The sequence below is a fragment of the Zingiber officinale genome, unplaced genomic scaffold, assembly GCF_018446385.1.
Source record: "Zingiber officinale cultivar Zhangliang unplaced genomic scaffold, Zo_v1.1 ctg232, whole genome shotgun sequence".
Taxonomy (NCBI): Eukaryota; Viridiplantae; Streptophyta; class Magnoliopsida; order Zingiberales; family Zingiberaceae; genus Zingiber; species Zingiber officinale.
Window position 1 is genome coordinate 422,275 of NW_024589907.1, and position 26,534 is coordinate 448,808.

At 36.8% G+C, this 26,534-nt stretch overlaps 1 protein-coding gene across 1 annotated transcript; it reads left to right on the top strand.

Annotated features, from left to right (window-relative positions):
* Window positions 1–25,786, top strand: LOC122037079 (beta-glucosidase 18-like). Its single transcript, XM_042596552.1, has 13 exons — window positions 1–174; window positions 261–578; window positions 697–763; window positions 826–884; window positions 982–1,057; window positions 1,140–1,214; window positions 1,310–1,397; window positions 1,485–1,737; window positions 1,826–1,941; window positions 2,034–2,277; window positions 24,914–25,016; window positions 25,128–25,236; window positions 25,329–25,786. The coding sequence occupies exons 2-13, from the start codon at window positions 450–452 to the stop codon at window positions 25,507–25,509; spliced, it is 1,500 nt and encodes a 499-aa protein (XP_042452486.1). The 5' UTR covers window positions 1–174; window positions 261–449; the 3' UTR covers window positions 25,510–25,786.
* The last annotated feature ends 748 nt before the right edge of the window (window positions 25,787–26,534 follow it).

Genomic DNA, 26,534 nt, shown 5'->3' on the forward strand with positions numbered 1-26,534 from the left:
GTGTTGTATGTATTCTTATGCTTAATTCCTCCTCCTCCTCCTCCTCCTCCTCCTCCTATTCCCTCTTCTGATCTTTTCTGTAAAGACAGTTAATTAGCTCCGGGCAGCCTTGACCGAATAGTCGGGAACCATCATCGACCGAGTAGATGATCGCATAGGTCAGCTTCACGATTGGTAAGCTAGCAATCAATCGACAAAGTATCCTCTTTCTTTCTACTTTTAGTTTTGATTTTATGCTAAGAATAGTAATCCTTTAGCAGCTCCCATGCATACAAGGCCAAATTCATGCACGGACAAACAGTTGGGCATTTGCATACAAGGCCAAATTCATAACTAGTGCAGATCTATCTCCCTTCCCCTTGACTTCTGGTTTATAGGGATTTTATTGTCGATATATAATTTGTTTTCGACATACCGATCCAATAGACTTGTTATTTCATTCGGAGCGAATGGAGACCAAGAGATTGCTAATGCAATTGTTCATCGTGCTCGGCATGCTCTCTTTCTCCGTTGATTGTATTGATCGGACCTACTTTCCTTCCTCATTTCTCTTTGGCACCGCAACTTCATCGTTTCAGGTATGAATATTTAAGAAATATCATTCCAACCCCTGAAAAAGGAGGGAGATAGGGGGTAGAATCATTATTTCTTATAATTTTATAGCATTATATGACATATTTTTTTATATATATACAGATCGAGGGAGCCTATTCCGAAGACAATAAGAGCTTAAGCAATTGGGATATACTCACACATATTCCTGGTATATAATTATATTATATATTGAATAATTATAATATACTTATTTATTTATTATATATTCAGGGCGAGTAAGGGACGGTAGCAATGCAGAAATAGCAGACGATCATTACCATCGTTACACGGTGCCAATAGTTTTCTAAATAATGCATAAAATATTAATTAATTATTATTGTTTTAATTAATATGATTTAATTGAGTGAAAATATTAATTATGCACAGGAAGATATAGAATTAATGGAATCTCTTGGAGTCAATGCATATAGATTTTCTATATCATGGTCGAGAATTTTACCTAGTGAGTATTTTTTTATATTATTTTTTATTCTTTTAATTTTAATTTTAATTAATTAATTAATTTTCTTAATTTAATTTGGCAGGAGGGAGGCTTGGAGGAACTAATTCACTAGGAATTGCTTTCTACAACAGACTTATTAATGCCTTGTTGCTTAAAGGTAATCTTAAAAACACAAAATTATTAATCCAAAATTGATTAATTTTATTTTTTTTAATGAATTTATTTTTATTTTTTTTAAAAATAAAATATTAGGAATAAAGCCATTTGCTACCTTGAATCATTATGACATTCCACAAGAGCTCGAAGACAGATACGGTGGATGGCTAAACCCACAACTACAGTGAGCACCTTTTTGCATATTTTAGAAAAAATCGTAATCTTTTTATAAAAATGAAGCTCACAGTGTGTGTAAATTATTTTCTACCAGGGATGAATTTGAAGAGTTTGCAGACATATGTTTTAGGGAATTCGGCGACCGGGTTAAGTATTGGACGACTTTCAACGAACCCAACATCGTAGTCACTTACGGGTATCGACTCGGATCGTTTCCTCCCAACCGTTGTTCGCGTGGGTTTGGAGATTGTCGGTCGGGCGACTCTAGCACCGAGCCTTATGTTGCGGCTCACAACATGATCTTGGCCCATGCGACGGTAGTAGAAACGTACCGAAGCAAGTATCAGGTATAGGAAAATTGTTTTGTTTTTTTCTAAATACAATTTAGAATATCAAAATTATGGCATTTTACCCCCTGAAAGTTTATGAAATTAGAGAAAACAAGAAGGTGCTATTGGAATTGCGATATCGGCCACTTGGTTTGAGCCACTCAGGAATATAACGGAGGATTACAAGGCCTCTCAGCGAGCATTAGCATTTAATGCTCCATGGTAATTGATTAATTAACTCTTTAATTATTCTCTTAATTATGCATAAAAAAATGTTAAGGAAAAATAATAATTCATTATTTTTTTGGGTGAAGGTTTCTTGATCCCATTATCCGCGACGATTATCCTTCTGAAATGAGGCAAATTTTAGGGTCCAGATTGCCAAAGTTCTCAGGGAGTGATAAGAGAAAATTGCAAAGTAAATTGGACTTCATTGGAATAAATCATTATACGAGTCTCTATGTGAAAGATTGTCCGGAGTGTGGCTCCGTGGGGCCCGAAGGCGATGCCCTCGTGCTCACCACCGGAGAAAGAAACGGAGTCCCCATTGGAAAAAAGGTGAGAGAAATTTATTTTATATAATTATTTGAGGACTTCTTAGAATTTTTTAGGTTCTTTATATTTTCTAGATTCTTTTACTTGATCTCCACAATACTAACACATCCAACTTACTTGATCAAAAGTAACTGATCTAAAAATTCACACCATGCACACAACTCCATTATGATCATACTCCTTTTCAAAAACTTAATTTCCAGAAACGTAGAAGTCTTATACAACCTCAAACACGAGAAATACAACAAGAATACAAGTTAAGAATATAAGTGAAAATAAAAGTAAACAATTTACAATGAGATCTTACTTGAATTATTATCTTGTTGTATAGAAATGTCTCTTGGTCGATTGGAAATACAACAACACTTCTTCCTTAGGGTCCTGAGAACTGGCGGCCAAAACTCTTGATGAACTTCCTTTTATATGGATGTTGTTCGAATTGCTTTTCGCCTCCTAATCGATTAGGTTTTCTCTTAATCGATTGTCACGTCAATTAATCGTCCAACAATATGTAGAACAACTCTTTTTCAAACCCTTAATCGATTAATGAATTATACCAATCGATTTGATAATTTTTAATCAATTGTTCCAATCAATTTAGAAGCTATCTATTCACGAGAGAAAACAACACAATCTATTACACAATCTATTCTCAAGTTCTCTATTCTCTCTTGACAAAGGTCCCAATCGATAAGGTCAATCAATCGAGAAGGGCATAATTGATTCTCTCAATCAATTCACAACCTTTTGTGCTCTCGCTAAAACAAGTTGATTGATTGGCTCAATCAATCAAACTTCAGCCCAATCATTTCCCAGTGTGCTCTTATGAAAAAACTCTGAATCGATTGTCCAATCAATTCACATAAGGGTTGAATCAATTAGTCAATCAATTCCACGCCAATCGATTCAATTTTTTTAAAAGGAAATCTGATGTTTAATTCCTAGAAATTCATTTATTTGAAAATAACTGCTTGGAAAATATATAGACTTGCATACTATATGAACATCCACTAGAAAAATTTATAGATTTTTTCTCTATCTTTTTCATTTTATTTATCCATATTTGTTGATGTGATTAAAGAGAGAGAATTAATAGGTGTTAAGTTTAGGAGATGACTAAATTGTAAAATTTTATGTTTTAAATCATTTTAACATAAATCATTTATTGTTTAATTTCCCTAACTTTAACTCAGGTTGATGCATATTAAAAAGGAGAAGATTGTAAATATCTTGGGTTAGTTTTGATGTTGATCAATCGAGTTAAATTAGGTCTTGTGTGTTTGATGCCTTGTGTCTAAGTGTGCAGAAACTTAGGAGCATAAGAAGTTCAGCGAAAAATGCAGTGAGTGAGAAGAATGATATGAAAAAAGAGCTAACGGGCTCGATGCATCCAAGAGATAAGGAGCTGCGAAAGAGTATACCGGTGGAGTGAGAAGGGTGTGCAAGGCGCATCTGAGGGATGAGAAGCCGAGAGGAAGCTTGTTTAAGGAGAAGGACAGAGTTGCGTTCGAGTGAGTTTAATTCTGGATGTCCGAAGCATCATCCATGTGACCAGAAATGAAGAATAGTGATCCTCTAAGTTGACCATTCCAAGTGCCCTGAATGAGCAATCAAGTCATCAGAGCAATTGTCGAAGCGGATTAGCATAAATCCACATCAGTAGACTCCAGGTGCCCGGATTGCATACAAGTGGTCGAAATGACCGAAATCATCTAGAACCATTGAGTGACCCGTTGCCAATTGGATCAACTCGACTGAATCCAGGCGCCCAGACTACTTCTAGGCGCTCGAAATGTGGCACATCAGCAAATGACTATCTTGGCCAGAAGGGTATAAAAAGAGCCCTTGATATTTGAGGTTTCTATACACACTCTGTACTTTTAATTTCCAATTTTGTATTCTCAAAGATTATTTTCAAACACTGTAAGGGGATACTTAGCCTCCGACCCTTATCGAAGAAGGAGCTTGATAATACACTTAATATTATCTTGGATTAGTATCCATCCATGTTGTAAACCAAGTAAATCCTTAGTCTCCTTACTTTCTTGATGTTATTTCTTTTTAACTGATGTGTATCTTTGCTAAGTAGAAAGCAAGAGAAATTATAATTTAAAATTTACAGGCTATTCACCCCTCTCTAGAAGAATGGTCCTTCTTCGATAATAAGAATGATCCGAACAAGTTGTATCAAAGCCCAACTGTCTTAGAAGAACTAACCACTGACTAAAATAATAAGAAGAATGGTCGGATCAAGCATTAACCCACCAAAGTTCGAGGGAAAGTTCACTTTTTAGAAGCGACGAATGGAGATATTTTTTTAAAACCTATTTCGATGTCTTATTAATAATTAAATATAGTTTTGAAGACCAAAGAATAAGAACAAAGAAGAAAAGGAAGAGTACCTACATAATGACTTTGTAGCTAATGGTAAAGTAGAATTCCATTTTTTAAGCACACTATCACCTCAGGAAGTCAACCAAATTGACACTTACTACACCGCTAAAAAACTCTGAGAGAAGTTTCTAAAGCTTCATGAAAAAAGCTCGGAGGCCAAACTATCAAGATGTGACCTACTCTGAAATCAACTAACCAACTTTCAGATGAAAAGGTGAGAAATGGTGGCTCAACTACATGCAAAGATCAAGAAGTTGATCACTGGACTAACCAACTTCAGAGAAATGATGTCTAATTGGGATTCCCTCTGATATACAGTAGTCAATGCCTTTCCTAGAATCTAAGAGTGGACATCAATAGTGGATTTCTACTACATCTTGAAGGACTTGGAGATAAGTACTTAGAAGAGTTATTTTCAACTTTGGAATTACAATAATCCAGATGTGCAGAATTTAAAGACATAGAAAAGTCAAACAATAATATCACTTTAAACGCTAAGAAGATTGAACTAGATTCAGAGTTATCACCTGACAAAGATGAAGAAGAATACATGGTAATAAAATTAAATAAATTTTTTATAACTAACAAATTTGATAAGACATAAGCTAAGAAGTACGAGAAAACAGGAAAGTGAGGTGCTATAACTACAATAAAGAAGAGCATATCAAGGACAACCGCCCCAGATTGAAGAATAAAGGAAAAGAAAAAGACAAAGGTGTTAGGAAACTTTGAGAGCAGGAGGGGGGTGATTAGCTCCAATCGTTTCGTTAATGATTTGTTGTAGTGGAAACTCGAAGCAATGCTAACTCATTAGATTTTACTAGGTCTCCACCTCCTTGAGGTGACTAATCCAAGGGTTCATTGTTCACTCACAAATACACAATGAAAATCTCCTTCTTGGAGGTGGAGAAGTCTCATACAAATTCTTACATGAGAAAATACAGCAAGGGTACAACAAGAACAAAAAAAAAATAAATACAACAATGAAGAACCTTGCCCTTGATCTGTTATTGCACTAGATTGCCTCATGATCGGTTGTCAAGTGTAGCAACACTTCTCTTATAAAACCTCAAGAACTGGCGAAGAATAGCAGAGAAGAAGAAGTGTGTTTGAATCTTTGTGAAATCCTTTTATTGTGTTGATTTAGGTCTTCCAATCGATTACCAAATCAAATTAGATTCAATCTAGTTGTCCAAATCTTGCAACGACTTTTTTCTACTTCTCCCAATCGATCACTTGATCAATTCACTTTCGGATGAATCAATTATGTAATCGATTCACCAAGCTTCTGTTTTCTCGCAACAAAACTCCCAATCAATTGGACACCTTCCCAATCGATTCAGTTTGGCGAGAAAGCTTCTCCCAATCGATTACCCAATCGATTGAGAGAGACTGAATCGATTACCCAATCTATTCACCACGCCTCTGTGCTTCGTGAAAATTATATTCAATCGATTCACTGATTGATTAACATTAGCCATGATCGATTCATCAATCGATCCAGAGCCTCATTGTGCTTTTGTGAACACACTCCCAATAGATCCACTAATTGATTGAACTTGGGCTAATTGATTACTCATGCCTAAAATATGAACCTGAGCTTAGCTCAACTCTAAATCCATCCATGACTCGTTGAGACTTCTCTTTGCCTAGCATCCGGTCACCCTTGACCTGCTCTGACTTCTTCACTAAGTGTCTATTCAATCCTTGACCAACTTGGACTTTCCCTTGCCTAATTCCCAACTTGGATTTCTCACGTACCAAGTGTTTAGCTCCTAGCTAATCCACCTTGGACTTAACCTAGTTCCCAACTAGATTTGCCTAGTCCCACTAGGACTTTACTTGTGCCAAGTGTTTAGCTCCCAGCTAATCCACCCACCTTGAATTTAACCTAGTTTCCAATTCGGTTTGCCTAGTCCCACTAGGACTTCACTTGTGCCAAGTGTTTAGCTCCCAGCTAACCTACCTTGAACTTAACCTAGTTCCCAACTAGGTTTATTTAGTCCCCAACTAGGTTTATTTAGTCCCACTAGGACTTCACTTGTGCCAAGTGTTTATCTCTCAGTTAACCCACCTTTGACTTAACCTAGTTCTCAACTAGATTTGCCTAATTTTACTAGGGCTTCTATTTGTCTAATCTGTAGTTAGGAATTCTCGTTTGCCTAACTTCTAATTAGTTCTTTGCTAGTCAAGTCTCTGATCATCCTTGACCCACTTGACTTCTCATTCACACATATTATTCAAATATCAAAACTCAAGCTCGAGCCTGTTGGGATATGCCCGATGCGGAGTGTGCTAAAACACGTTTCGTAAATATGCGCAGCAGAAAATAAAATAATAATAATCCCTAAATTATTACATCACATGCACCACACGCATACAAGGATATAACATGCTAAAAATGATCGCATAATTAAATTTTTATGTAAATAAAATTTACGCTAGGTATGCCTTACGGATGACCTGTAATGAGAAGAGCATCAATAGTAGCGACGTTGTCGAATCTTGCCTCTATTCGTATCCACACTGAGCTCCTCAAAATAACTCCTTGAGTATAAGCCTCTCTTTCGGAAGTTACTAGCCATAAGCGAAGAAGAGCGATCAAGAGGAAGGGGAAGATAAGCACACAAGGAAGAGATTTCTTCCTTGTGGTGGTCACGACAACAAGGGGAAAAGCTTCCCCTTATTAGCGATGGCAAAGAGAAAGGGGAGAGGGAGAGGAGAAGAGAAATTGTCTTATATCCACTTAGTTTAGGAGCTATAGTGAGTCGTACCTCGTTCCTTTCACTCGTCTTATAACCACTTGGTTCAGGACATGGTCTATATGTCTTGTCCCCACTAGGCTGACTACGTCACACCTAGCCCAAGTAATACTTCCTCATTCTGCGGATTTAAATTACTTATACATGTGTACAAAAGTTTCGCACTCTTAACATATGATGCTTTAGCCAAATACTTTGAGTAATAATCCTAACGAGTGACCATAGGGTATACATCTCCTCGCAAGAAGTGGTGAATCCTCTGTGGGCTATCCAACACCTTCAGACACTTCAACTTATACTCAATTATCCCAGGTCCACACCTCAATGAGATACTTGCTTAAGATGTCAAAGTATAAGTCTTCATGACCAAGATGACTTATATACCTCAAGTCGAAGGAAACCTGCACTCGTGCTACAGTAAAAACTTCACAAACATATCTATATATATGTAGAAAATCATATGAAGTCTTACAATGAGTCACTCTAATGAACTAGTTACCATAACCAGCATCCACGTTTAACTCTCGACATCCCAATGTCTCCAACCAATGAGAAAATAGCTACTTAGTTGAACCAAGAAGTATGACCCGTGCTAGTCTTACATAATTGATGATGTCCGAAAGCACCAATTCGATGACTAGGGAAATTTTAATATATTCATAATTGCGCATGTAGAGATAATCACTAGTTATGATCTAATCACAAAATCTCTCATGCTATAAATTATATTACGGACATTCAGTAAGTGAGTTTAAGACAATTAAACATATAATATATTAATATGCACTCAAATAGTAAATCTATACTTATCAAATAAATAGAAAAAATTATAAGGCGATTGCCTTAGGACGCCCCTCAAATTCAGGCCAACCACCAAGAAAAAGACGATGAAAGCGTTCAGGAGAGAGCATCGACGAGGGATGAGCATTCACCTATGAATTCAACACAGTAAGTGAGGTACAATTCTTACCTTCTGATAAAATGCATGATACTATTAAAATATTGTCTAGAACTCTATGTAAAACTAGGACCAAATATATAAATTCAAAAAAAGACTATGGATGCTTATTAGAAGATTTTGATAAAATTAAGATTAAAAATAAAGAAATTAAAAGATTAAATAAATGTTAGAAATGAATCATACATATTCAAATTCAAACTTCTTATAAGTTTCAAATTTTAGGGGGTGTTTGATTTAGGGGAATAGGAGTGGGGAATGGGAATGAGAATCATTGATTGTCATTGTTAATGTTTAGATTATAGGAATAGGAATACAAATAAGGGAATGAATCCTTGAAATTGGGTAATAACTCATTCCCATGTACCACCCCTTCAATGAGCCATTACCCTATTTTCATCAATCAAAATTTCCTTTATTTCAAAAATATCCTTGACCTAAAACTAAAATTTTCTCCCTTAATATCAAATATTAAAATATATTTATTTATTTTTTCTTTCATATCACTTCTCTCTCTTTGTTATCTCTCATCATATTTTCTCTCTCATCATTTTATCACACACTTTCTCTCTCCTTAATTTCACCTATCACACTCTCTTTCCTTTTTTTTCCTCATTACACTTTCTCTCTCCTCAATCTCTTCTATCGCACTCTTTTTTTTTTCTCATCATACTTTCTCTCTCCTCAATCTCTCCCACCACAATCTCTTTTCTCTTTTTTTTCTCATCACACTTCCGCTCTCATCATACTTTCTCTCTCCTCAATCTCTCTTGTTACACTCCCTCCTTTTTTTCCTTAACACACTTTCTCTCTCCTCAATCTCTCCCATCACACTCGCTGTTCTCTTTTTTTCTCATCATACTTTCTCTCACCATACTGTCTCTCTCCTCAATCTCTCTCCTCATTTTTTCTCATTACATTTTCTCTTTCTTCATCCTCTTCCATCATACTTTCTCTCACATCATATTTTCTCTCTCATCATGCTCGCTCCTATCACACTCTCTTTTCTTATTTTCTCTCATCATACTTTCTCTCTCTTCATTCTTTATCATCACACTTTCTCTCTCATCATACTTGCTCTCTTATCATTCTCTTTCATCATATTTTTCTCTCACATTCATCTTTCTCTCACATCTAATTTTTTCTCTTATTTTCCTTTAAGGGTAAAAAAGAAAATTTTGATTTATTCCGATAGAAAATATGCAACTAACTAAACATTGCTTTTAAGAGTGATATTCATGCTCATACCCATTCTCATTCCACAATACAATGATTTTCATTCCGATTCCTATTCCTAGGAAAGAACTAAACACCCCCTTAGATATTATAGAGGGTCTAATTGGTATGTTAAAAATTATAAAGGTCAAATTATAGAAGTATCAAAAAATGATATTCCTAGAAAATATTTAATCAATCCAGTTGGTAAAAATTTATATTAAATTCCAAAATACATTTTTACCTGTTAGATTTCTCAGATTTAATTGTTAGAAATTAATTTGTTTTATTTATTAACATTATTGATAAAATTATATTTCAAAAAAAATTTGTTCAATTTTCTTTATGTTTAATTTTTTTGATAAATAAATATGTTAACTATTAGTATTTTTTTCAAAATTTTCAGCAATTACATAAATTTTTATGATTTTTTTTACTAAAAATGAAATTTTAAAATTAAAAAATTTTCATAGATTAATTTTTAAAAATTTGATTTATCCAAAATTAACCTGATTTTGAATGTTTAGAAAAATTAGTAAGAGTTTTAGAAGTCAAAATTTATTTCAAATATTTATTTTACAAAAAAATACTCATTTATATAAAAAATATTGTTTTAATAAAATAAAAAATATATTCTATGATCAGATTGATTATGTTGTACATTAATTTTTTTTATATTTTTAAGAAGTTCTTTTTTTAGAAAATCTAATGTTTAATTATAAGAAATTCATTTTTTTAATAACGACTTGAAAAACTATATAGACTTGCATACTATATAAATATCCCCTAGAAAAAAATTTCATATTATTAGTGCAAGAAACGTCCGACGATCGAATTGATATTTTAATTATGGCAAAGGGTTCAAGTTAAGTTGTTTTGTGATCTAATATGTGTGAATATGTTTGCAGAAAGTCCTAACTGCGGTTAGGCAGGTAGAAAACCCTAAGAGGCAGTAACCTTAGGTCCTAGGAGGTGGTAACCTTAGGTAGAGGAAAACCCCAAGGGGCGGTAACCTTATGTCCTAGGGGTGGTAACCCTAGGTAGAGGAAACCCCTAAGGGGTGCCAACCTTAGGTCCTAGAGAGTGGTAACTCTAGGTGGTGGAAATCCTAAAGGGGGGAGTAACCTTAGGTCATAGGGGGTGGTAATCCTAGGTGGCGAAAAACCCTAGGGGTGGTAACCCTAGGCAGAAAGTCCAGTCTATTTGGAGGATCGGACTGACATCAGGTATGCTCTCCCGAGAGGAGTAGGTGAGGATGCGTTCTCCGGAAGAGGGAACAGTAGGCGTCGGTTCGACCTAGGGTTTCCGGTCGAAAATTCGAAGTCAGAACTGGACAGTCCGTGACTGTCAAACTTTCACATTATTTATGTTTATTGTGTGTGCTAACTTTGTTTTACAGGATATGTAGTTGGTTTGTGGACTAACATGTCTTGCAGGGACAAAGGAGCAAGATTAGCCTCAGATGAACAGTATCCGAGGCACCCTCATGGAGCTTGAGGCATCTCGGGTGCAAGGCAGATGCAACGCACGCAGCAGGGCTGAAGGCGCCTCGGACGGATCTGGAGGCGCGTCAGACAGGCTTGGTGGCGCCTCAAAGGGTGATGGAGGCGCCTTTACCCGGATAAGTTGCGACCAGTTTTGTTTTGATCTACGCGGCTGATTCGGTAAGTTGGAGGCACCTCGGACAGGCTTGGAGGCGCCTTCAGCAGGTTATATAAGAGGTCTCGAACAGCAGCTTTGAGAGAGAACCTAAAAGGCGACCTTTCTGCAACCAACTGCTAATGAGAAGTTCCGACGAAGCTACAACTTGACGCCGACAACCTAGAGCTCTGAATCTGCTATTACACTTGTCGCTGGTATATTTTTATTATTGTTAATTGTACTTGAAGATTGTAATCATTTTACGCAATAATAGTTGTTGCCCAACGAAAGCGATCAATAATCGCGGGCCTTGGAGTAGGAGTCACCCAAGGCTCTGAACCAAGTAAATCTTGGTGTCCTCGTGTTTTGCTTTTATTTTCTATCCCGCTGCCTTCCTCTCGTTGAGTTTTTCGAATCCGAAATGCGTGAAAGCCACCAGCGCTATTCACCCCCCCTCTAGCACTTCTCGATCCAACAATTGGTATCAAAGCTAGGCTGCTCTGATTTGGTGAAACCACCAATCAAGTGGGGGGTTCCTATTTTGAAAGAAAATTAGATATTGTTTGTGTTAAATAACGCAACGTCTTTCGTTCTTTTTCCCTCCAAAACTGTTTTCAAAAATTCATTTTCATTTTTTCACCATTGGTCGGCATTAGCGAAATATCACATTTTCAAAAGTTTGAAATAATATTTTTTTTATTATTTTATTAATATTTTATTATTTTTTCCCTAAAATTAGTGAATTGTTATTTTTTCTTCCGCACTACTAATCCAAGACCAAGTCTTGGGATATTCATTTCTTTTTCCTTTTTGTGTGTGAGATTCATTTGTATGACACTCCAAGAAGGCTACAGTACAGCCCGACCTCCGCTCTTCACCGGAGAAGATTTCGGCTACTGGAAGAGCCGGATGGAGTCGTACCTCCAAACAAATTTTGAAGTCTGGACAATCATCAAAACCTGACTCGAGCTTCCACTCGACGGCTTTGGAGAACTAGTTTCTTGCATAAATTGGGATGCTGCACTCATAAAGAAAGTAGAAGCAAACACCAAAGCAATATATACACTTCAGCGATGCCTAACCAATGAGGAGCTGAACCGCGTCGGCCCCTTCTCTAGTGCAAAAGAGCTATGGGAGAAGCTGATTGAGCTATACGAAGGTATTTCCAATAAAGTAAGTAAGCATGATTTAATAGACAAATTATTACATGAGCAGACTGATACTACTCTGGCTGAGGAAGGTGTTGCGTTATTTGCAGGTACAATCAAGACAATGGAACCAAACCAAAGATGGAAGGTGTTGAAGGCAACATGGTCTGAGTCATCAGACGAATCCGAATCCGACGAAGAAGAACAAGCAAACCTATTCGCTCTACCGGTACTAGCACATGTTGCCGAAACCGAGTCTGAGTTCAAGACTGAAACCGAGAACGAATCAGATACCGAATCCGAGCGAAGCCACGACTCCGTATCCATTTCCAAAGGGCCTAACTCCACTATAAGTTCTCTATTCATCGGTACTCAAGTAAACGATTTACAAAAGTTAGTTTCTTATTTGTTAAGGAAATTAGCTAAATCCAACGTATGAGTTAAGTCACTCCAAAAGGAGGTAACAATCCTTAAGGAAGTGACTAACTCGAGTCCTTTGACTGAGTCAGTTCAAACTGGAAGTTCAACTTAAGTCCAACAACTTAAGGAAGAAAATTTCAATTTGAAAACTCAAGTCAAAGAACTGAAAGATACGTTGGAACAATTTACATTGGGTTCCAAGAATCTTAATATGATTCTTGGAAAACAACGAGTCGTTTACAACAAATCCAAACTTGGATTTAAGACCAAACACAAATATAAGTCTTACTTATCACTGGTAAATAGAAATAATAGAAACTTAGTCCAAGCATGGGTCCCAAAGTCGAACTACTTGATTAATTAAGTTGGACTTGGACAATATTGGGTCGCCAAGGATCAAATTCATTACCTTGATAAACCTTATCGAGGCTATGATCTAGGGGGAGCCAATTAAAAGATCATTTTTATTATAAAATAGAATTGTTTGATGTTTGTTTATTTTTTTTATGATAAACATGCTTAGACTAGGATAGATTAAGGACCTAGGCGTAATTTACAATTGTTTAGTGATCCTGTCCGAAAGCTGAATCAACGGACGCTGGGCACGTGGCGCTCTCCAAGCGGCTGACGTAGATCTCCTGACTGTCCGCACGGACCTCCGGCGAACCTGCACAGAAGTCCGGCCGGGAAGAGGTTCCCGGCGACGACCCTCCGACGCTCAAGTCAGGTAAGTGGACAACGAAGAAGTGGCGTCGAATATCAGACAATGCGTACCTCTGGTGAAGTGCAAAGCTCCTTATATAGAGCTGGGAAGGAGCTCAGGCACACATACCTAGGCAAATACGTGTCCTCAGCCCATACCCCAGTAAGGGCCTGTCAGCAAGCTTACCTGACACCATACTGCTACAGTCCAAGCACGTCTTCGATGGGACAGCGGAACCCCTTGTCGTAAGATTTGGAGTATGGCCGGATTATAGAGTATGCCCGCTGTCAGAAGATGTCCCTTGTCCTTTTCTCCTTACTCCCTGCTGGGCGTCCGGCCGGCCAGCACTCGCCTTACGTCCGGCCGGTCATATATAGTGGTCTACTTGGGAGATTCTCGGTAATGTGCTCTGTGGAGACTGTTAGCAGTATGCTACCTTATGTCTTCGGCCGACCGTGCCATCCGCTCGGGCCTACGATCCTGTTCAATGAGCGCCGGAACCCCGACTCCTGCCGGGGCGCCTTTTGCCATCAGTTAGACACCGGGCGGTCGGCCCACCCTTCTCCGGTCAGCCTATCGATCCAACCTTTTCTCGGGCGTCCGGTCGGTCCATCCTTCTCCTATCGACCACCTGGCCCTTTAACTTCCACGTGGCTTTGACTCCCCAGAACGGGAGTCCCCTGTTCTTATCGCCGGATCATTTAGTTAAACCCAAGGGTTTCAAAAAAGGAAATTAAATATATGATTTCTTTAAAAGGCTCTGTCTAGAAGTGGTGGATGATCTCATACCCAAGAAGGCCTAGTGCCTCGCCACAGCCTGAGAGTCAATCTTTGAAATGTGTATTTAATTAACTAATTGGAAAACCTAAGTCTAACTCAAATGTAAATTACTCCTTAGAAATAATCTTAATTAAAAGATAATCATCTCATAAAATTATATAAAGTTCCATTATTGATAACTTAGAATCAGATGAGATGAATCTAGGATAAATTATTTAAAAAATTATTTTAAAATCCTTTTAAATATTATTTAAAAAATCATTTTAAAACCTTTTAAAAAATCTTTTTAAAAATTATTCAAAAAATCCTTTTAAAACCTTTTAAAAACCCGTTTAAAAATCCTTTTAAAAATTATTTAAAAATCTTTTAAAATCCTTTAAAAAATCCATTTGAAATTATTTTAAAAACCTTTTAAAAAACTTTCAAAAATCTTTTAAAATTACTTTAAAAATCTTTTTAAAATTCTTTCAAAAATTTATTTTAAAAAACCTTTTAAAAATTTATTTTAAAAATAATTTTAAAATTTTATTTCAACAATCCTTTTAAAAATTAATTTTAAAAATCCTTTTAAAAATTATTTTAAAAATCCTTTTAAAAACCTTTTAAAAAAATCATTTTAAAAATTTGTTTTAAAAATATTTCAAAAATCATTTTTAAAATTATTTAAATTTAGTTTAAAAATCATTTTAAAAATTATTTTAAAATCCTTTTAAAAAATTATTTTAAAAATGCTTTTAAAATTTTATTTTAAAAATTCTTTTAAAAATCATTTTAAAAATTATTTTAAAAATCTTTTAGAATTATTTTAAAAATCATTTTAAAAATTATTTCAAAATCATTTTAAAAATTATTTGAAAATCATTTTTAAAATCTTTTAAAAATCATTTTAAAAATTATTTTTAAAATCATTTTAAAATTTATTTTAAAATCATTTTAAAAATATTTTTAAAATCCTTTTAAAAATTATTTAAAAATCATTTTAAAATCCTTTGAAAATTTATTTTAAAATCATTTAAAAATACTTTTAAAATCCTTTTAAACATACTTTTAAAATGCTTTTAAAAATTATTTAAAAATCCTTTTAAAAATTATTTTAAAATCATTTAAAAAATTCTTTTAAAAATTATTTAAAAATCATTTTAAAATCCTTGTAAAATTTATTTAAAAATCATTTTTAAATCCTTATAAAAATCCTTTTAAAATTATTTAAAAATCATTTTAAAACCCTTTTAAAAATTATTTAAAAAATTATTTTAAAAATGATTTAAAATCATTTTAAAAATAAATTTAAAAATATTTTAAATAATTATCTTAAAAATCTAAATTAATTTTATAATCATTCATTATTAATTTTTTTTTCAAAATCTTAATCTTAAGTTTCAAATAATACTCAATCTTTAAAATCCAAATGATAATTATTAAGGTTCAAATCATAATTGAAATTCAAAATCATCATCTACAAAATTAAAATGTTCAAATCATAATTAAAATTCAAAATCATCATCTACAAGATTAACATTTTCAAATCATAATAATTTCAAAATTCAAAATTATTATCTACAAAATTGTAATTTTTAAATCATAATTAAATTTCAAATTATTAATTATTATATTTTCAAATTATAGTTAATTCAAAGTCTTATTCATAATCATTTTTTAAAAAAAAATCTTAATTAATTCTTAAATCATATTTTTAAATTATGATTACAAACTAAATTAATTTTTAATAAATTGTCAAAATCTTTAAAATTTCAAATGTTTACTCATTTGAAATTCCAACTCAAACTTATCTTAAATATCATTTCAATATTAATAAAATTAATGACAACGTCTCATACTCACTTATAAGCTGAACATGCTTGATAATCTAGAATGAGTGAGATGGAAAATTAGGTAAATAATAACTTCTATTATTGTTTAAATACATGTTTGGACTCAAGGATCCTCAAAATTTTTAAGGCATTAAACAAGGGGGAGTGAAGGGAGTCAAGTTTTTTTTTATTAAGTTAAATTTTTTAAGAAATTCAATCGTTTTTAAATAAACATCAAATACTTCATTAAGTTCAAATATTTTTGTATCTAGAAAAATAAGTTTTTGAAAATTTTTTTGACTAAGTTTCAATGTACTTAACTAAGTTTTTCTTAAAAATCTTTTCAAAAGCTATGTACTTGATAAAGTTTTTTTTTTAAATATTTTTCAAAAAAAAAAAGGAAAAAAATCATTTTCTTAGCTAAATATTTTTAGAAGAAAATATTTTTTAAAAAAAGGCTAAGTATTTTCAAAACTAAATTTTACTAAGTGCTACTATTCAGGAGGAGCTTAAAATTACATAGGATATTTTCTAGTTCTCTCTCTACTTATTCCTTTTGATTTATGTCAAAGGGAGAGAGAAGAGTCAAAGTTAAATTAAGAATTAAGAATTTAGAATTTAAACATAAGGAGAGGCATAAGTTCTAAAAATTTTTTATTTATGTTTAAAATTCTTATTTATTTTCACTTAACTTTGAACTGTGTTGTCATAATAAAAAAGGGAAAGATTGTTGGTGCAGGAAGCATCTGACGATCGAATCGATATTTTGATTATGACAAAGGGTTCAAGTTAAGTTGTTTTGTGATCGGATATGTATGAATAAGTTTGCAGAAAGTCCTAATTGCGGTTAGGCAGGTAGAAAACTCTAAGGGGCGGTAACCTTAGATCCTAGGGGTGGTAACCCTAGGTAGAGAAAAACCTTAAGGGGCGGCAATCTTAGGTCCTAGGGGGTGGTAACCCCAGGTGGTGGAAATCCTAAGGGGGGTAACCTTAGGTCCTAGGGGGTGGTAACCTTAAGTGGCGAAAACCCCTAGGGGTGGTAACCCTAAGCAGAAAGTCCAGTCGATCTGAAGGACTGGACTGGCATCAGGTATGCTCTCCCGAGAGGAGTAGGTGAGGATGCGTTCTCCGGAAGAGGGAACAGTAGACGTCGGTTCGACCTAGGATTTTCGGTTAGAAATCCGAAGTTAGAACTAGACAGTCCGTGACCGTCAAACTTTCACATTATTATGTTTATTGTGTGTGCTAATTTTGTTTTGCAGGATATGTAGTTGGTTTGTGGACTAATATGTTTTGTTGGGACAAAGGAGCAAGATTAGCATCAGATGAATAGTGTTGGAGCAATCCCAATGGTCCGCGGGACCATGTATTTTGGTGTTTGGGCAAAGGGTTTAAGTTAGGTTTACCCTTGTTATTTGATATGTGTACTTGAGTTGTGCAGGACTGCAGGTGACACATATGACTCAGGTTGACGGCTTCGGATCCGGTGAAGGATGGAGCATCCGAGGGACTGTGGACAAGGCAGCGAGGACAAGGGCCGAGGGAAGCGACTTCGAGGCATACGCGAAGGATGGCATTGGGGACGAGCCGCAGGCTTGGATGCATCCGAGGGACGAGAGCCAAAGGAAGTAGGCTTGAAGGCAAGAGATCAAGGCTGCAAAGAAGAGTCAAATGAGTCGTGAGGGTACGAGTGCATGAGAGATTGTACTCGGAGTAAAATCCTAGTTTTAGGGTTTCTATGAAGCGGCATCAGCAAGATCGCACAAGATCCGTAGCGTCATCGATCAGGCGGTGTATGGACCACCGATGCACCGTAGCAGTGCCGCTGAGATAGCCGTTGGTGGCATCGATCGGTGCAAGGACCACCGACGGTAACGCAAATCAGTTCGATTTGTTCCAAGCTCTATAAGAAGGAGCTTGGTATGGCTGGTGGCGAAATTAGACTTGGTTAAAGCCTAATTAGTAGTCACAAGAGTGCTCAAGTGTTTGTGGAATCCAAGAGGTCTTGGTGTGTTGTGGTGAGGTTTCTCCACCCATAAGGAGCGACTTGAGATAGCCAGAGTTTCCGGGGGCTAATCCACCGAAGGATCGGGATCGTCCACCTTACGGACAGCCGTGGAGTAGGAGCATCATCTCCGAACCACGTAAATTGACGTGTATTGGTTTGCTAGTTCTTTTCCTTGTCTCTAGCTTTCGTATTCATTGCTTTAGTATTTGTATTTCCGCTTGCGCACTAACGAATACGTAGGAAGCGAGTATTTGGGGGCGCCGTCTATCCAACCCCCCTTAAAGCCGGCCGACCGATCCTCCAACAAGTGGTATCAGAGCGAGGACGCTCTTCGTTGGACTAACCGCCAAGGAAGCATAAGATGGCCGGGTTGATTGTCCCTCCAAAATTTGAAGGAGGAAGCCTTGGGGACATCACCTATTGGATGAAGAAGATGGAGATCTTCTTCAACACGGATTGGGACACCATGATGGTGGTAAATGAACCATTCAAAGTCCCAAAGGACAAGAAAGGAAAGAAGCTTCGAACACGACATTGGACGGAGGAGCAAACCTCACGATCGGAGGCAAACTCAAAGGTAATAGCAATTTTAATTGATTTATTGCCTCCTAATGTGATAAGTGGTGTAGGTAAATACGAGAACGCCCATGAGTTATGGAGCAAAGTGAAGAAGTTTCCATGGGAGGAATTCATGCCTACACAAGAAGAAAGAAAATCCGAAGAAAGTGATGAAGTGGTCCAAGAGGAGAAGAAGGACCAATCGGATGTGGAGCCCAAGGAGATGGGCTTAGTAGCTCAAGAAGAGGAGGAGGAGCAACCGGAAGTTGAGCCATGCTCAACATCCGAGGAGGAGAAGGAAGATGAGGCATCATCTACATCCTCAATAATTGAAGAAAATTCCAAGGCAAGTGAAGAAGAAGAAGAGGTCTTGGAAGTGGTTAATCTAGCAAGCACCTCCACCGAAGCAAAGTCAAAGGACCACATTGTGTGCTTCGATTGCAATGAGAAGGGACACTACAAGAGTAGATGTCCTATGGGTAAGAAAGAGGTATCTCCTAAACTCAATTCAATCTCTTTAGAATCTAATTTGAGTTGTAGGAAGAAGAAGGAGAAGAAGCACATTAGATGCTTCACGTGTGGAGAACTTGGACACTACCACACAAGATGCTCGAGGAAGGGAGAGTTCAAGAAGTTGGAGCATCTAAAGAAATGGGAAAAGAAGAAGAGGAGCTCAAGTCAAGGGGAAGCTTCAAGGGTAAGGGAGGTATATCCTAATTTGAATTGTAATTCAAATTTTCATTCTTCCAAGCATGCTAGGAAAAATAATGATTATCATTATGTAGCAATGAAAAATTTTGGATTTAAATATCATGATAAGAATAGGGTTAATGTAGATCATAACCCTAGGAGACCTATACATGATAGACCTAGACACGTTAAATTCTCATTACCTAAGGAGAAGAAGGTAATGGAGAACCAAGGCATTAATCCCAAGAAGGGGAGACACATGCCTAGGAAGGGTAGGTCTAGGAATGTCCAAGGTGGACAAATTAACTCTAGGGTTAGGAACCTAGAGAAGGAGAATCAAGCTTTAAGGGGAAAGCTTGATAAGTTAGAGAAATTCCTTAAGAGATTCACTATTGGATCTAAGGGATTAAGTATGGTGTTGGGTAGTCAAAGACCCAACAATGATAGATCGGGTCTAGGATACCAATCTAGGGTCTCCAAGGCTAAGGGAAAGTCTTATGCTAGGGTTGCATATGACTATAGCAAGGAGAAGTCAATAAATGGCAAGGGAAAGCCATTTAAAGGTAAGGAAAAATCAACCAAGGACAAGGTGTCCAAGGTTAAAAAGGTAAGGTTTGTAGGCCAAGTGTTACCGGAAGTGCACCAATGTGGCCTAGCCATTGTGGATGAGTCACCTAGGAAGGTGACTAAGGTTAAGAGCTCTAGGGGGAGCTCTAAGAGTCAATTTGGGACCCATGGCCAATGGATCTCAGGTGGGTACTACTTGGGAGTCTAGAGGAGTCATGGAGTGTGCCAAAAGGTTTGGAGATGGATTTGAGTCTCAAACCTAGGGATTTGGCACACATGGTTTGTGTTTCATGCAAGAAATATGACATTTGGGTTCATATAGCATGATAAATGGTTTTGGATGTATAGATGCCATATAAACCAATGCTAGGGATGCATTGTGGGTTGGTATGGGCAAATACATCAAGAGGAAGCCAAAACTAGGACTTTAGGTCAAGGTTCAATTGAACTTTTTAGCTAGTTTTGGATTTTGTGTCAATCTTGGGATTGGTGATAGATATATTTTGTAATATATTTTTCCCAAGTAGACACTAGTACAATAGACCTCTCCACAAAATTTGGGAATTTTTGGAGGTCTAGGGAATTACTGGTGCATTTCTGAAGTTGGCCTGAAAAGGCTGATTTTTTCATAAATAGGGTACCAGTCGACTGGTACAGATACCAGTCGACTGGTAACAGTGTTTTTGAGCACAGAATGTCTCTGTAAGCTCATTTTATCGATACCAGTCGACTGGTGATGATACCAGTCGACTGGTAACAGTAGATTTCGACTACAGAATGTTTCTGTAAGGTTCTGTCGAAGGGGGCAGTCGACTGGCACTTAGGGCAGTCGACTGATACCAGCCTGAAAGTGTTTTTCAGCGCTGATCTTGACCATTTCAACTTGTTTAGATGTATGGGATCCAAGGGGGATTAATACATGAGTTTAGGGTCAGTTTGGATGAGAAATTTTCAACAATTGGGATATTGTTGGAGAACTTTTTGGATGTTAGGCAAAGGGGGAGAATTAAGGTTTAGTTGGGAAAACCTTTAGTGCCTTTGCGTAGGGGGAGCCTTGGGATAGGTTCTTAAAAAGCCCTGTGATAAAATCCTAGCTCAATGGGGAGCGTAGGTGTAGGGGGAGCCTTGTGATAGGTTCCAATGCTTGGTGCATTGTTTCGGCGGTTGCCAAGTGTGTAGCCTTGGCAACGTAAGTCCATTCGGCGGTTGCCAAGTGTGTAGCCTTGGCAACGTAAGTCCATTCGGCGGAGTAAGTCCAAGTGTGTAGCCTTGGCATCGTAACTCCATTGTATTAGCATGTTTATTTGCTATATGTTTTCCCTAACTTAAACGTATTGCCAAACACCAAAAAGGGGGAGATTGTTGGAGCAATCCCAATGGTCCGCGGGACCATGTATTTTGGTGTTTGGGCAAAGGGTTTAAGTTAGGTTTACCCTTGTTATTTGATATGTGTACTTGAGTTGTGCAGGACTGCAGGTGACACATATGACTCAGGTTGACGGCTTCGGATCCGGTGAAGGATGGAGCATCCGAGGGACTGTTGACAAGGCAGCGAGGACAAGGGCCGAGGGAAGCGACTTCGAGGCATACGCGAAGGATGGCATTGGGGACGAGCCGCAGGCTTGGATGCATCCGAGGGACGAGAGCCAAAGGAAGTAGGCTTGAAGGCAAGAGGTCAAGGCTGCAAAGAAGAGTCAAATGAGTCGTGAGGGTACGAGTGCATGAGAGATTGTACTCGGAGTAAAATCCTAGTTTTAGGGTTTTACTGTAGCGGCACTGTAGCAGTTACTGTAGCGTACTGTAGCAGTCGACTGGTGTATGGACCAGTCGACTGATGCACTGTAGCAGAGAGCCGTTGGGCTGGCATCAGTCGACTGGTGCAAGGACCAGTCGACTGGTAACGGGCAAATCAGGTTCTGATTTGTTCCAAGCTCTATAAGAAGGAGCTTGGTATGGCCGGCCAAGGCGACGAAATTAGACTTGGTTAAAGCCTAATTAGTAGTCACAAGAGTGCTCAAGTGTTTGTGGAATCCAAGAGGTCTTGGTGTGTTGTGGTGAGGTTTCTCCACCCACAAGGAGCGACTTGAGATAGCCAGAGTTTCCGGGGGCTAATCCACTGAAGGATCGGGATCGTCCACCTTACGGACAGCCGTGGAGTAGGAGCATCATCTCCGAACCACGTAAATTGACGTGTATTGGTTTGCTAGTTCTTTTCCTTGTCTCTAGCTTTCGTATTCATTGCTTTAGTATTTGTATTTCCGCTTGCGCACTAACGAATACGTAGGAAGCGAGTATTTGGGGGCGCCGTCTATCCAACCCCCCTTAAAGCCGGCCGACCGATCCTCCAACAAATAGTACCCGAGACGTCCTCATGGAGCTTGAGGCGCCTCGGGTGCATGGCAGATGCAGCGCACACATCAGGGCTGGAGGCACCTCGGACGGATCTGGAGGCACGTCAGACAAGCTTGGAGGCGCCTCAAAGGTTGATGGAGGCGCCTTCAACTGGATAAGTTGCGACCAGTTCTGTTCAGATCCGCACGGTTAACTCAGTAAGTTGGGGCGCCTCAGATAGGCTTGGAGGCGCCTTCAGTAGGTTATATAAGAGGTCTGGAACAATAGCTTTAAGAGAGAACCTAAAAAGTGACCTTTCTGCAACCAGCTGCTAACGAGAAGTTCTGACGAAGCTACAACTTGACGCCGATGACCCAGAGCTCTGAATCTGCTATTACACTTGTCGTTGGTATATTTTTATTATTGTTAATTGTACTTGAAGATTGTAATCATTTTACGAAATAATAGTTGTTGCTCACCAAAAGCGATTAACGATCGTGGGCCTTGGAGAAGGAGTCCCCCAAGGCTCCGAACCAAGTAAATCTTGGTGTCCTCGTGTTTTGTTTTTATTTTCTATCCCGCTGCCTACTCTCGTCGAGTTTTTTGAATCCGAAACGTGTGAAAGCCACGAGCGCTATTCCCCCCCCCCCCCCCCCCCCTCCTCCTCCTCCTCCCCCTCCTCTAGCGCTTCTCGATCCAACACATATTTTTCTCTCTATCTTTTTTTTCATTTTATTTACCCATATTTTTGGTGCATCAAAGGGGGAGAATTAATGGGTGTTAAGTTTAGAAGAGGAGTAAATTGTAAAATTTCATGTTTTCAATTATTTTAACATAAATCATTTATTGTTTGATTTCTCTTAACTTTAACTCAGGTTGATGTACATTAAAAAGGGAGAGATTGTAAGTACCCCAGTTAGTTGTAATATTGATCAACTGAGTTAAATTATGTCATATGTGTTTGATGTTGTGTGTCTAAGTGTGTAGAAACTTAGGAACATAAGAAGTCGAGAGGAAGATGCAACAAGCAAGAAGGATAACACGGTAAGGGAACCGACGGGCTTGGTGTTCGAGGATGATGAGTTGCAGAAAAATATACCAGTAGAGCAAGAAGGGCGCGCGAGGCGCATCCAAAGGATAAAAAACCGAGAAAGACCTGCTAGAGGAGAAGGACGGAGTTGAGTTCAGGTGAGCTCAATTCTGGATGTCGTGAGCATCACCCATGCAATCAGAATAAAGAATAGTCAACTTCTAAGTTGACCATTCTGAATGCCTTGATGGGCGGCCACGTTAGCATAGCCTTTGCTAAAGTGGATCAGCACAGAGTCTACGTCAACAGACTTCAGACGCCCGAATCATATACAACTATTTGGAATGACTGAAACCATTTAGAGTCATTAAGTGACCTGCTGCTAAGTGGATCGACTCGACCGAGTCGAAGCACCTAAACTACTTCCAGGCGCTCAAAATGTGCCACATCAGCAAACAAATATCTCAACCAGAAGGCTATAAAAAGAGCCCCTGATGCTCGAGGTTTCTACACATTTTGTACTTTCAATTTCCAATTCTGTATTTACAAATATTGTTTTCAAATACTGTAAGGGGCTACTCTGTCTCCGACCCTTGTCAAAGAAGGAGCTTGATAGTGCACTTAATATTGCCTTAGATTAGCAACAATCTAGAATGTAAACCAAGTAAATTCTTAGTCTCCTTACTCTCTTTATGTGATTTTTTTTTTAACTAATGTGTGTATTTTTGAAGTAGAAAGTAAGAGAAGTTATAATTTAAAATTTATAGGCTATTCACTCCCTTTAGCAACGATCCTAATAGTTAGGACTTTCATTTGCTAACATGTGATCTTTTTTGGCTCACTTAGACTTTCCTTTACCTAGCCCTGCTAAGACCTCCATTGTCTAGTTTCCAACTAGGACTTTATTGTCATCTAACTTCCAGTTAAGATTTTTCATTGTCTAATCTTCAGTTAAGACTTTCTCAAAAAAGTATACGGTCATCCTTTGACCTACTTAACTTCTTTCTCACACATTACCAAACATGGAAATTCATGCTTGACCTAACTCAAGCTTAATCAAACTGATCAACCTTAACCTGAGGATAAATGCACCAATAATCTTTTATTTTTGATGTTTGACAATATGTTTAAGTTAATTATGCTAACTCATTAGCTCAACTTATATCTTAATTCTATGTCAAAGCATGAATGAGAAATTTTTAATGTAAATCCTTCATATATATATATATATATATATATATATATATATATATATATATTTCACACACACGATTTGATCTGACTCTGATACTATTTGTTTGGTTAAAAAAAATTATATATTTCTATAATAGTATAATATTATTATTTTGAGTCCGAACCCTTATAAAATATAATATTTTTAGACTCTATTAAAAAAAAATCATGCCAATATATAAATCTGCCGTCTTATAAATTCACCATCTTCTTCCTATATTTTTAATATAGGAATATTCCCTAAAATAAAAATATCATGAAAATCTTGTAGCTAAAATTGTTTTCGTGAGATCCACCTCCAATATAATATATAATCTGTTCTTTAATTTCTTATGCATCTATTTAAATTATTCATATTTCATTTACATTTATTTATTTTTACACGTACAGACAGCTATGAAAGACATGTTTGTAGTTCCACGTGGCATGGAGAAGATCGTGATGTACATGAAGCAAAGATACGAAAATATACCTATTTTTATCACAGAAAATGGTTAGTATATATGCTCATTAATTATCTTACATGCGAAAATTAATGATGAGAATTTCAATATTTTTTATTATTTTTATATAAAATTATTTAAGAAATATAAATTTTACTCAGGATATCCACAAAAGAGTGACCATAGGACTCCATTGAAAATACTGTTAAATGATAAAGAGAGAGTGGAATACTTACAAACCTACCTCACTTCTTTGCATCGAGCAATGAGGTATAATTAACTAATTAATTAATTTTATTTGTTATTAATTGTGATCTTAATGAGCTTGATTAATGACTAATGATGATTAATTTTGGCTGTAGGCAAGGTGCTGACGTGAGAGGGTATTTCATGTGGTCTTTGATGGATAACTTTGAATGGTTATGTGGGTATAGTTTGAGGTTTGGATTTTATCACGTCGACTATGAAACACAAGTGAGGACTCCAAAGCTCTCGGCCAATTGGTATCAAGAGTTCCTTAGCTTGACGATTCAAAATTGCTAATTAAAGAAATGTAATTAGGTCGTCCCCAGGGGGTAGCATAACAGGGGGCACAAGCGTGATCGAGAGGTCCATGGTTCGATTTTTATGGTGTCATTATATGGAGTTAACGTCTCGATTATGTGCTTTTAACTGTGTACATATATGTGAGATCGTGCATCCCAACCATGTGCTTTTGATGTCATTTTTTTAATCTAAATTTGTAGACTATCAGTATTATTGTTGATATGGCGTTTTCACATTTATGATATGTAATTAAGTTGATTAATTAGTGGAATTTGTTCATCTTTTGTGATAGAAAGTATTTTATTTACTGATAATATCTACTAAATTTATAATTGATAATGTACTAATATATTTATTAAAAAAGGCAAAAAAAAAAAAAAAAAAAAAAAGAGAAAAGAATCTTTTTGTTAAGATATGAAAACGTTGTGCTAGACAATATGTCGATGTTATTTTTTTAATCTAAATTTGTGGACGATTAGTATTAATGCTGATTAATCATGTGATTAGTTACTTATGATGATTTTTGTTAGTGCAACTGTCTCCTAATCAAGGTTGATCAGGTTGATCAAGCTCGAGTTGACTTAATTAGAATTTTGATATTTGATCAATATGTTAATTGGTCGAGACGTTATGTAAGTTAAGGTTGAATGAATATTTGACAATCGTCGATCAATATGTTAGTTGGTTGAGGAAAAATCAAGTAGATTAAGGATAGTCATATACTGGACGAGATGGAAAGTCCAAGTGGACTACGGTTGACCGAACACTTAGTGATTGGAAGTCCAAGATGGACTCGACACAAGAAGAAAGTCCAAGTGGATCATGATTGACTGAACATTTGGCGGTCAAACGTCCAACAAAGAGTTGACATATGACGTGAATTCCTAGTAGATAAAGGTTTAACGAAGGTTAGGCAATGAAAAAGTCTCGGAAGTCAAGGCTGATTGGATATTAGATAACGAGGAAGTTCCAACAGGTTAAGATTGACGAGAGATTAGACAATGAGGAAGTCCTCTTAATTA